At 54.2% G+C, this 12488-nt stretch overlaps 1 protein-coding gene across 1 annotated transcript in view; it reads right to left on the bottom strand.

The window, feature by feature from the left end:
- Positions 1–10886, bottom strand: part of CREB3L1 (cAMP responsive element binding protein 3 like 1) — a 35284-nt gene extending 24398 nt beyond the window's left edge. The window contains exon 1 of the mRNA XM_070427888.1: positions 10247–10886. Coding sequence (XP_070283989.1) covers positions 10247–10348 — 102 coding nt within the window. The 5' untranslated portion in view covers positions 10349–10886. The remainder of the gene's footprint in view (positions 1–10246) is intronic.
- Between the last annotated feature and the right edge of the window lie 1602 nt (positions 10887–12488).

Here is a 12488-nt window from a genome sequence, read left to right as displayed (position 1 = left end):
TAAGATAGGGGTAATTCTATCTACCCCGCCAGGTTGCTGTGAGGATGAAATAACCGTTGTGAAGAGCTTTATACAATGTGGGACACGGAGAAGGCTCGCATTAAACGGAGCTGTTATTATTACAGAGAGGGAAACTGAGAGTTCAAGGTAAGCCGCCATTTCCAGAGTCGTTCCTCTGTCTCATCCTCCTTCCAAGAAGGGAGGGGGCTGGCATCAGCCCAAAGAAGGAATCTCCTTGAGTCAGTCCCCTGGGCAAACCCCTGGGTCTTCAGCGTCTGCCTTCTACCACCAGTCCAGGCCCTCCTCTGGGGCAGGCATTTCTTCCACGGCCCCACAGGCCTCTTGCTTGCTCACAGAGGGCCAGGGGTCAGGGCAGGAGACCCCAGCACTCAGCCCCTAGGCCAGTGGGACTCTGAGAGGAGGGGGGAATGCTGGGTCCTGACATCACAGAGCAGAGAAGCTGGAGCCACAGCCGTGCAGGCCAGCTGGGGCCCTTCCAGCACGTCCAGATGTCTCAGGAATGTGCTGAGCTGGGAACTACCTCGCTCCTTCCCTCACCACCCCCCACCCCTCATCCCCTCATATGCTTGCTCAAGCTCTGCCTTCACCCCACCCCCTTCCTCTTTCATCTCTCTCTGGGAGGGCCTCTGGCCCACTGTCCCTCTGGTGCATTGCTACAGTCTAGCTTCCTCTCAAGACCACTGAAGGGGGTCACTGAATGCAGGAGCCCTTCTCCTCCTGCAGACCCTATGGGCTGACCATGTGGGGTCGGGGAGATGGGAGCCTGAGCGAACGGAGGGGAAAGTTCTGGGCAGATAGTCCATGCCAGATCCCAAATGTGGAACTGATTTACAGCCCTGGGAGAGAAAGGGGTGAAGGCTTTGGGGCAGCAGAGGGCAGGGCTGGACTTCCTCTCGAGGAGGATGACAAAAGGGGCTCTGGGCATCTTGTCCCAGCTGATGGGTGGGAAGGCCAAGGAGGTGAGGTGCCAGGTTGGGCTGGGCTCAGGAGGACTCAGATCCTTCTATTCCCCTGGGGCCAATAGGGACATGCTTTGCCTGATAATGGAGGGTCCTGAACTGTAGGAGGGGTGGGGGGGAACCCCATTAGTGTCCCAGGGTTAAGCCAGGAGGAAGGACATGGTTGAGCCTGGGGTTGTCAGCATGAAGAGGGACAGCCTGTTCTGCTGCCAGGGTGGGTTTGCCTTGGACTCCCCAGGTCAGCCTGGCCCCAGCGCTGGGGATGACAGAGCCAGAAGGGGACTGGCACTCCTGGCCCAGTGCGAGAGTCACATCAGGGCAGAGGGTGGAAGGAAGAGGAGAGAAGGGACCTGGGATCAGCTGCTGCCTTGGGCTGCCTTTGGGAAGGGCCCACAATTCTGTCCCCTCTGGGAGAGGGTCCTTCCTCATCTGGTCAGGCTGACAGCTGACATCCCTCCAATGGACTCCCAGCACTGAGGCAGTTCAGTCAGCACTGGGACCACCACTGTGTCTAGCTCAGAACTATCACTGGCTCCCTCCCGCCTACAGATAACACTCCCAGCTCCTAAGCACCGCATTCCACTTACCAGATAGCTGGAGCCACTCATCTTTGTCTTCCCTCCAGCCAAGTTGGATGACCGCTCCCAGTTCCTTGAAACTGCTGTGAGCTCCATTGTTGCAGATCTTTGCTTGTACCATTCCTTGTGCCTAGAATGCCTTGCCCTTTGTCTCTTCATTCCAACTCCTATCATCCTTTAAGTCCGAATGCAAATGCTGCTTCCTCCAGGAAGCCTTCCTTGATCACCCAGCTGGAAGAGCCCTCTCCCGCTTGTACCAACGAATCACTTATAGACTGTTAGGTCACTGGCTGATATCATGCCTTGAACTCCAGTTATGCACAATGGGGCCCATCTCTCTCTCTAAACTTGAACCTCCTTGAAGGTAGACTCTAGGATGGAGTTCATCTTTAACGCTCTGCAGGGCCTCACACAGTGCCCATCAAACAGTATGCCTAATAGTAATGATAATAACAGCCTATATTTATGTCCCAGGAACTGTTTTAGCTCCTTCTATGCAGTATCTATCTCATTCAAGTTTCAGAAGATAAGGTCGGTACTATTAGTATCCCCATTTAATGGCTGAGAAAACTGAGGCATTGAGAAGTAGCTGACTCAGGTTCATTCAGGTAAGAGTTTGAGCCAGGATTTGAAACCAAGCTCTGATTGCAGAGCTTGTGCTCTTAAGCACACACAACACTAGTTGTTGAAGGAACGATTGATTTCTTGCTGCCCTATCCCAAATACAGTACTAATACAAATATGGGCCCTCCACTCCATGTCCTGGGTGTTCACTGGGGCCCCGGTTTTGCTCACCCCTGGCCACCCTCTCCTTATTCCCCCAAAACGCAGGCTCGGCATCTTTTGCCCCAAAGAGCCTTCCAGCTCCAGAGAGGTCAGACACATCAGAAAATAAAATCCCTATGCTCGGGGGTCAGCACAGGGATGGAGAAGGTAAGACATTCCTCCAAGGGCTGTCCAGTGCTGGGGACCTTCCGTTCAGGCAACAACAGCAATAATCAGAAAAGCAGCAGCAACAGCTATTGTTTACAGAGGATTTACTACATGCCAGGCACTGTGCTAGGCATTCTCCAAAAGTTATCTAATCGGATCTTCACAAGAAACCTGTGTTCTATGGTCATCCCTCCTTTATGGATGAGGAAAATAAGCTGGGAGAGGTGTAGGCACCTGTCAGGCTCACACAGATGACAAACAGTGAGAACTAGAATTTGCTCCCAGGTCTGAGTAGCTACAGGCAGCCATTAACAGCTCCCCAGGGCTTGTTGAGGTACCTGCCATCTCTCCTGTGGACTAGCTGTCTGGTCAAGTTGGGTCTGGGAGTAGGCACCTCATCTCAGGGGATTCCTGATCAGAATCTGCCCAGAGTGGAGTGGATTCATGGTCTACTGCTCATCTCTTCCCCAGATTCATGGGTGGTCTTTTAAAAATATATTTACAAATATATTATTGATTTTAGAGAGGAAGGGCGAGGGAGAGAGAAACATCAGTGATGAGAGAGAATCATGGGTCAGCTGCCTCCTGCATGGCCCCCACTGGGAATCAAACCTGCAACCCGGGCATGTGCCCTGACTGGGAATTGAACCGTGACCTCCTGGTTCATAGGCCGATGATCAACTACTGAGCTACACTGGCCAGGCCAGATCCATGTGGTTTGAGATACAAGATGTTCAGAGCTGAGTCTATTCTTCAGCTGGTAGTTTGGACCCAGGTGTCCATTTTATTATACTTTATAATTCATATACATGCATATATATATATATTCTTTTATGTGCACCATCTATTTCGTAATAGAAAAGGCCAGCATGGTAAAGTGAAAGGTAGATGTGGGATTTAGGTTAAGATTTACTCCTTGAATAAATAAACAAAATCCATTTTTAAAAAAGCACCATCAAAGTTGGTAGTGTAGAAGTGTCCATTTTCCATTATGCACCTACCCACCCATTCATCCATCCACCACCTCTGCCCTTCCTTCCTTCCTTCCTTCCTTCCTTCCTTCCTTCCTTCCTTCCTTCCTTCCTTCCTTCCTTCCTTCCTTTGAATAAATAAACATTTCTGAGCACTCAGTAACTATAGCTATAACTAGGCAATAGATAAAAATAACTGCCTGACACTCCCTGCCTTCAAAGAACTCACAGTCTAGTTCAGCAAATGAGGACGCCAAGGCCCAAGGTCACACAGAAAATCAGGGCAATGAGGCGAGGAGAGGCGAGGACATGGGCGAAGGCTTGGCCTGTCTGCTTCCAAAGCAAGTTCCCTCCATTGCTGCTTTAAAACCACCTCCCGGCTCTCCTCAAGGGCCTGAAGAGCCTGCTCACGCCACTGCTGCTTTCATTTTTGTTATTCTTTTGGAAGGGGATGGCGGACAGCTGCTGCTGTCCAGCTGTTATGTCGGACCACAGAGCCCAGCCCAGATGTGTCAGCCCCTCTGTGACGGGTGAAGTGGTTCCTGGGCCAAGAGCCAAGGGCCAAGGATGCTTCAGTGAGGGCTCTTCCCAGGAGGGTTGGAGAGGAGGTACATTGAACCCCGTAGCAGGGAACCCATGATTGCCTTATTTGTCAAGTTGGCCTTGATGATACTGTGTTCAGGTCATGGGGATCAGGATATTTTCTCTGATGACCAGAGTTCTTGCCTCTCCCAGCTTCTCCTGAACCAGATATACCCTCTCCTACCTTCTTCCCAATCCTGGTCAAGGGTTCTGCCACTTACGTTGGCTTCCCCTAGTCTGTCCGAGGGGGTTACATAGCATTCCAGCCAAAGCAATGCTCATGGTCTTGACTTAACTCCACCCAAATCTTCCTCCTCCATCCTGCCCCCTGGAGCACTGAGACGTCCAGAAGAACAGCCTGTTCTCCAGCATCTGGAGCTGGTTTCTTGAGGGAGGTTCAGGGGCAAGCCAGGTCCCAGAGAGGGCTGCTCGGGGAGGGCCTCAATACCAAGACTTGCAGGAGGCACATGATACAGGGAGGGAAGACACAACGGGACCGGGGGCGTGGGGGGAAGGTTTTCCTTCATCCCCCCCTCTCCTGGCACAGTAGCCAGGTCAGGCTAGGCTAGACCTAAGCAGACCTTCCCAGGGAGTCCTGGAAGCTGCAGAGAGCAAAGGTCTGAGTTCCCAGGCAGGCTGGGAGCAGCATCCCCGAGCGAGTATGGGATGTGGGGCCTCTCCTCTCACTGGCCAGGCAACCTGCTGGCTCTGTTCCTACTGCTCTAGGCATCCACAGTGCCCTAAGGATGGGAGTAATGAGGATGAAGGTGGGGCTCCTCTGATATCTGATACCCCAAACTTCCCTTGCTCTGGAGAGCAAAGTTCAAACCAGTACAATAGCAAGAGAGAGATGGTGCTCTCCCCTCCTTGGCTCCATGGGATCCCAGCCCGAGAACACAGTTAAGAGGTCCCCCTCCTCTCTAATTCTGTTTTTCATCTGCATAGGGACAATGACACCTATACACAGCCCCAGTCCACCCCGCTGAAATGCCTTCAGTCATCCCTTTGCCAGTAGAGATGGGGACACTGAGGAGGGAGAGTGTGGAGGTTCCCTCCTCTGAGAAACTTTCCATGTCCTGCAGCTCATCTGTGCCCTTCCTCAGGCTCTCACCATGCTCTGCTCCCTCATGGCACCCCGCAGTACTGCTACTGTCTCTTTTCCTCTCTGTCTGTCTCTAGCTGTGAGCGGCTGGAGGCCCCTCTGCATAGTGACCTCCTTCGCCAGTTGCTAAAGGAGGGGATAGATGTATTGAGGGACGACCAAGCAAATCCCCAGCTGGTCCAGGGAAGCCAGAGGGACCTCACAGCAGATCAGGGTACAGACAGCATCTTCCTGGGATCCAGCATCTCCATCACCCTCAGGGCTGAGCAGGCCAGGACCCGGAGGACCTCAGGCCCCTTCAGGAATTATGGGTATACTTCTTGAGCACACAGGTCTGTCTTTTTATTTTTTATCTTTATTGTTGAGCACAGGGCTTCCCTCTCCTTTTTAAAAACATTCTGCCCCTTCCCTTATTGGGATTGCCCCGGCTTGAAGTATTTTTCTCTACAAATAGAGTAAATCCTTGAAATGGAGCAGAGTCCACTACAATGCGACCAAGCCGTGGCTTCTGTCCTACACCTGGGGCCCATCTCAAACAAAGGTGGGCAAACTTTTACCTAAAGGGCTGACTGCCTCGTGCTCCTTTAGAACCTTCTCAGTTTGGTCTGTGGCATGTGGTAAGTGACATTTCACAATCTTGACTTTTGTGCTTTTTGCGATAGTACAGACCCACTGAAATCTATTGTTTTTCATTGATCCTGTAATACCATAACCTCACATTTTACATGATTGAATACTTTGGACTCTGCTTATTGCCTTCTGGTGGAATTTTACTATATTAAGCACCTACTGTATGCCATGGTACTGTGCTAGGTTTATGGCAACGGACAACACTGTCATGGTCTCTGTTCTCATGGAACTTTCTTTTTCACAGAGAAAATGGACAACAAGCCAATAAAATAATTGCAATCTGAGATAAGAGCTATGAAGAAATCAAAGGACTGAAACAGAAAATAATAGAGTCCCACTAGAGGTGGTTGGGGGAACCTTTTCTAAAGAGGTGACATTTGAAGTGAAGAAGATGAGACAGAGAGAACTGAAGGGAAAGCATTCTAGATGTCAGGAACAGCACGTGCAAAGGCCCTGAGGTAGGGCCAGGAAAATACTTAATTTTAAGTTGGATCCAGGAGTCCTGAACAAGAAGAAAATGGGGAAGAGGGAAGCCCTAGAGCCAATGCTCAAAGCTGAGGCCTAAACTACAAATTAAATTTGCTGTGGCTCAGTCAGCTCTAGACTATCCTGTCCCAGGAGCTACGAGTATCTGTACCACACATAGGATGGGGATGGCTCAAGGCAATGACAACTCATTGAAAAGCATGGAGAACCTGCCTGAACCTCAGAGACAGTGCAGGCTGCAGGACTGATGGCTGGGAGTAGATGAGCTTAAGCACCTTTTTCCCCTCTCCCTAAAAATGTGGGGTCCAGCCTAGGCCCCCCTTCAGTCATTCAGTAATGGTTGGTTGAGGCCTACTCTGTGCCAAGCACTGAACATGGCACTGGGGTACAACAGTGAACAAGACAGATAAACCCTTGCCCTCAAGGAGCTCCTATCTCAGTAGGGGAAGCACAAAACAACAAAATAAAACAAAACAATACAACCTGCCCCAAACAAACTCAGTGTTTTAGAGGAGTAGGCATTCGGGGAGCTCTCCCTTCCTGAATAGGAGCCCTAAGATTTGGGCTGCTCCATTAGTCCTTTTCCCGAGGATTCTACTCTGAGACCAGAGTGCTTTGGCCCTTGGGTCCTCTTTCTCATTGGTGAGAATTTAAAGAGAAACACACATGTATGCACATGGGCTCGCACACACATACCCCTCCCCTTTTAAGGCTTTTAAAGGCCCACACACAGACACAGGAACACCCAAACGCACATACTTCTCTAATCTCCTTAAGTCCTCCCAAACCTGGGGGTGGTGGTGGGGGTGGGGGGTTTCTGCTCTCCCATTTAGCTCAGGAGAAGCCAGGCTGGGGCCTGGGCAGCAGTGCTCAGGCTTAGCCCCACACCCCCCTTCTCCTGGGCTGGTCCCTGGGTTTGGTCATTCCCATACCTGGCCTCCCCAGCTGCTGGGAGGTAAATGAGTGTGCTGGGCAAACATCCTCCAAGCTTCCTGCTGCTCCCCTCTGAGACAACAGAACTTCTCTTCCTCCTTCTCCTCCCACCCCCCAACACCTTCCCAGCTGGGCCTTCTCTGGGATCCAAAGCCATTTTCCCCTGGAGAAATCAGAGTCACCCCTTTCCCTTAGCCAGAGGAACGAGGCAAGAAGCACCCAGAACCAGTGTCTCTCTCTGGAGGTCTGACCTGTTCTCCCTCTGGTCCTTTATCCCAGTTCTCTGAGCACCAGACCCTTTCTCATACTTGCCCAGGGGCTGACCACCGGGCACAGGGAAGAGGGCTCGAGGGTGGCCACCTCAGGAACCATGGAGAATATGGGGAGGAGAAGCCCCACATCTGGCAGGAAGGGCAGCCCCTTCCGAGGGGTGTCTCTGAGAATCACAAAGACAAGACTGCATGATAGGATCTTCACAAAAGAAAAAATAAAGCTCCCTCCCCCTCCACCTTCCCAGCACACTGGACTTGACCACATGCTCGTTCTCCCGTCTCTGTCCAAGCGAATGTGTGCTTCTTACGTGGTAGTGTGCAGGGGGAGCATACCTTCTGATGTTTGCTTTTTGCATGGAGCGACAGAGCACATACACTGTCCACATGGCTTTATGGCCTTTATCTGCATTTTAAAGGATAGTGCATATCCTGCTCTCCATCTTCCAGACTGAGAAGCATGCAGACTCCATCCCTTCCCATCCTTAACCCTGGAAACATTTCCCTATCCTCATGCAGCATGAAGCAGGAGTTGGTATGGAGTTTCAGCTGGAAGGGACCGTAGACACTTAAATGGAGGCACCAGAGAGGGTCACACAACAACTCCTACCTGAGCAGTTCTTACTGCCACTCTATCAAGTTTTTGGAGCAAGTTAACCATGGCAACTTACCTGCCAGGCAGAGTCCTGACTCATCTTTAATTAAATCTGTCACTGAATCTCTACAATTACACTATGGGGAAGGTTCTGTATCTCCATTTTTTCAGGTGAGGAAACCAGAGCATGAAAAGTCACTTGTCTGAACTGCCTAGCTGGCTGGTGGCAGAAGCACAGCTAGAACCAAATTCCGTGATTCCCAGCACCGGAATTCGTTTTCCTCTCCTCTCAGCAATCCTTTCCTTGGCCCTGCCTCTCCTGGCCTGGCCTAGGACCGAGGTCAAGAGCTTTTCTAGCAGGGCTTTCCCTCCCCAGTCCTGTGCTGGATACCACTGTCTGACCGTGCCTCCTTTCCTGCGCTGGACCAAGGCCCAGATGAGCAGCTGGGGAGGCAAGGCTGAATGGAGCAGCAGGAAGAGGCTGTAGGCGGCAGAGTTCATTCAGAAGAAAAGCCCAACTCAGCTGCTGAGGGCTCTGAGGGAACCTCACAGAGGGGCTCCACCACCTCCCTTGGCTACAAGGGTGCAAACAACAACCCCCTCCCTCTGACCAGTATCTGTTACCAACTCCAAGAGAGGTGTGTGGAACCCCAGCTGTCTGCTACGTTATTCCTAGGATCTGTGCCAGACCATCCTTAGAAAAACTTGATCCAACCTGTGCCCATTTTATAGACAAAGAAACTGAGGCCCAGGGAGGGGAGCTGGTGGTGTGGCCCAGGTTCACAGGAGGAGACAGAAGCAAAGGCAGGACTAGAACCCAGGTCTCCCCCACTACAGGTTCAAACCCTCTCTCCTCCTCTACTTGGCCTCCCTGCCCAAGAGTGAGCCCCCTGACTGGGACCAGGAGCCTTCCTCAGAGGGCAGGATGACCCAGCTCTGCTGCCGAATGAAGGTCGGGGAGACCTCAACCCCATGCCTCCCAGGCTCAGGTTCCTGCCCCTTGGCTGATTTTGCGACCATCAGTCTAGCAGCCAGGGGCAGTGTCGGTGGAAGTCTAAGATGCCCAACCCTTTACATTTCTATGCCCTTGGCTTTTGTCTGGCCAAGTTGATCTTAGTCCCAGCAGGTAGAGGCCAGGAAGTAGAGGCCCTGGGATGATCTCTGGGGGTGTATGTGTGCGCCTGTGTGTGCACACACACGTGTGCAGAACACACTGGAGGTTCACTACACGGGGGGCATCCTACTAGATTCTCCAAGCTGCCCACATTTTAACCGGGAAGGTTCTTCGGAACCCACATATTTTTTTCCTGTTACTGAGCCCACACCCCTCCCCCACAGCAGGGCCTTTGGGCTGAGCCTGAACGAGGGAGGGAGGGAGGGAGGAAGAGAGAGAAGCCACGTTTCCTTAGGTTGGGAGGGGAAGAGAGAAAAGGGAGAAAAAGGAGAAAAAGGACAAGTCCAGACACAGAGACAGTCAGAGAGAGAGAGAGAGAGAGAGAGAGAGAGAGAGAGAGAGAGAAAGTCAGCGAGAGGTGAGAGAGAAACAGACCTAGAGACACAGAGATGGGGAGAAGACCTCCCTCTTCCTGGGCAATCGATCGCCCTGTGCTGCTCTGACCAGCGGAAGGGCAGGTCCCTTCCTGGGGGCATCGCGTTCCTGACTCTGGGGCGGCAGCGTCCCGAGGTGTCCGGGTCTGGCTCAGAACCCGAGTCTGGATCGGGGGAAGTCGAGTCTCTGGCCCCTCGAGCGCTCCCCTGTGCGCCTCCCAGCGGAGAACCAGCCGCGGGTCCACTTTGCGCGCAATCTGGTCCTGGAACCCCGGGCGAGGGCAGGATTTGTGCCTTTTAGGCTCACGTCGGGGAGTCGGGTGGCGCCGACGCCTCGACGTCCCCTTCCCCAGGAGGAAGGGGCCAGTGTATTCACCGACGGAGCCCCCAGGAGGGGCGCGTCCTGGCGCGAGCTCTGAGGCTCCGGTCCAGGCGCGGGCACAGGGAGGTGCTGCGGGACCTCGCCACCGAATCCAGAGCTCTCAGCACGTGCCCCTCCGGGGCCCCTGCTCCAGCCCCCTCCTCCCCTCTGCCCAGCGATGTGTAGCCCCGTCTGGGCGGGGGTTCGGGGGGGGGGGGCGGGCGAGCGGCGCAGTGGGGTGCGGAGTGTGGAAGGGGCGCGCAGACCCTGCGCCTTACCGCATTGTTGAGGAAATCCGACTCGTTCAGGTCCCCCAAGTCCAGGAAGCTGGATCCGGGGAACAGCCTGTCCGCCGGGAAGGGCTCCAAGACGGCGTCCATCGCGGCGGGCTCCGGGGACCCCTGGGGCTGGCTTCCCTCACTCCAGGGCGGCGGCGCGCCCGGCCCAGAGCTCGTGCTGGAGGCTGGCGGGCGCGCGGGGGCAGGTCCGGGGCTCACCCCGCGGGCGGGGCGGGCGGGGGCGCGGGGGGCGCGGGGGACCTAGGGCGCGCGGAAGGCAGGGCTCCGGGGCGCCGGGCGCACCGCAGGCATTTAGCCGACTCCTCTTCCTCCGGCTCCTCCGGGGGCACAGCTGGTTTCCATGGGGAGTCCCGGAGGGGGGCTGAGGGCTTGGGGAGCCCCCCGGACTGGGTGGGAGCCGGGGGCGGGGGAGCGGAGCGCTCCCCCGGGACTGGTGGCTGTCGGGCGCTCTGCTCTCTCCGCGTCTCCCTCGGCTGGGCTTCTGTCACTTTCCTCCGCGAAACCGGGAACCCCTGGCTGGTGACACTGCTGGCCAATCCGCCACGCCCCCGCATCAATATTCACGATAATTTCATAGTCATGAGGAGGGCGCGGCCTGGGGAGCCGTCCCTCCTCTTTTAAAGAGACAAGCTGGTTTTCTTGGCCAACCTCGGTTCTCCGATGGCTCTCAAAACGGAGGCCTAAAGCGAAGTCGTCCTGGAGCCAATAACGAACAGTGGTCCTGGAGCCTCGGCATCTTGTAAGGCGTCGCTAACCACTCTCCCACACGCTCACGAGGAAGCCGAGTTATTTCCATTCTTCCCGCCCTGGGCTAGAACCTGAGCCAAGTGCAAGGCAGGGAAGCCCATCTCACAGGCCCCTTCACAGATCTCTCAGTGGGCAGGTTGCTCACGTCTCCTCCCCTAGGAAGCCTTCTTTGACCCCCAGGCTGAAGCATTTACCACCATTACACGCGCAGGACACCGTGTGCTTTTCTCCAGGGGATGAGTATAATGTGCCATTGTCATTGTTTGTTCTGTGTCTATGACCCTAACTGGACTCTGAATCCCTCAGGGCAAGGACTGTCTCTACGTTTCCTAGGCAGGGGGGGGGGGGGGGGGGGGGGAGAGGGGGAAGGGGGGGGGAGGACCAGGTGACCAGCAGAGATGCAGCAAGGACCCCTCTTCTCACCCATCCTCAAGTTCCCTTGATGCAGCGGTTCTCAACCTGTGGGTCGCGACCCCTTTGGTGGTCAAACGACCCTTTCACAGGGGTCGCCTAAGACCATCCTGCATATCAGATATTTACATTACGATTCATAACAGCAGCAACATTACAGTTATGAAGTAGCAACGAAAATAATTTTATGGTTGGGTCACAACATGAGGAACTGTATTTAAAGGGCCAGAAGGTTGAGAACCACTGCGCCTAGTGGTTGGGAAGAGCAAGACTGTGGAGCACAGTGGCCATGGAGTCTGCCTGAGCCCAGACGCTGGCTGGCAGCACGCCCCATGGCCACGGGACACTCCCAGGCCCCCTGGATCCGTGACCTAAGTGTCCCGTGTCCCGCTCAGAGTACAGCTTAATCTCTAGAAAGGGCTGATAAACAATCAGCGGGCACCTGAGCAAATGGAGGTGGTTCGGAAAGGCACTCCCGCCGAGGGCGGGGCGCACGGTTCCTGGGCAGAAGTCATTAATGCGATTAAGTGTGTCCTTGCTGTCTGGGGCTTCTAATTAGCTCAGGAACCAAAAGGTCTTTAAGAAGCAGAGATGTCATTGCCGCTGATCCAGGGGTGTCACTGGAATGACTCAGTGCCTGGGAGAGGGCGCAGGCTGAGGCTGAGATGGCAGCGGTTTGCTTGCCTGGGGTGGGCGGACAGGCGTGTGGCCTTCCTCCCATCTCCTGACCCAGTTGACATAGTTCTGGAGAATGAAGTTCTGCCTCTCTAGGCTGTCACATGACTGTTGGCTCTCAGGCCTCCTGGAGAGTTTGTTCCTGAGGTGCTGGGAAGAGAGCCCGTGCTGTGTGGACCAGTTCACCGGCAAGGCCACTCTGAGAAGTTAGGCTGAGCTCCAAGGAAATCATAACAGTGGCAGGTAGAATTAGGGTGCTGAGACCCTGGGTGCTTTTTTTCAAATGTGTTATATCTGGGCAACAGTGGTCTCTGTGAACAAGCCAGTCTGTGGTGCGTGAGCTTGTGCCAGCAGATGTCTGGATTCCTGGCTCCTGAGCTGGAGTCCC

The sequence above is a fragment of the Myotis yumanensis genome, unplaced genomic scaffold (genome assembly GCF_028538775.1).
Source record: "Myotis yumanensis isolate MYYU_CA2020_CCGP unplaced genomic scaffold, mMyoYum1.0.hap1 SCAF_10, whole genome shotgun sequence".
NCBI classification, from domain to species: Eukaryota; Metazoa; Chordata; class Mammalia; order Chiroptera; family Vespertilionidae; genus Myotis; species Myotis yumanensis.
This window is presented reverse-complemented; position numbering and strand designations above follow the sequence as displayed.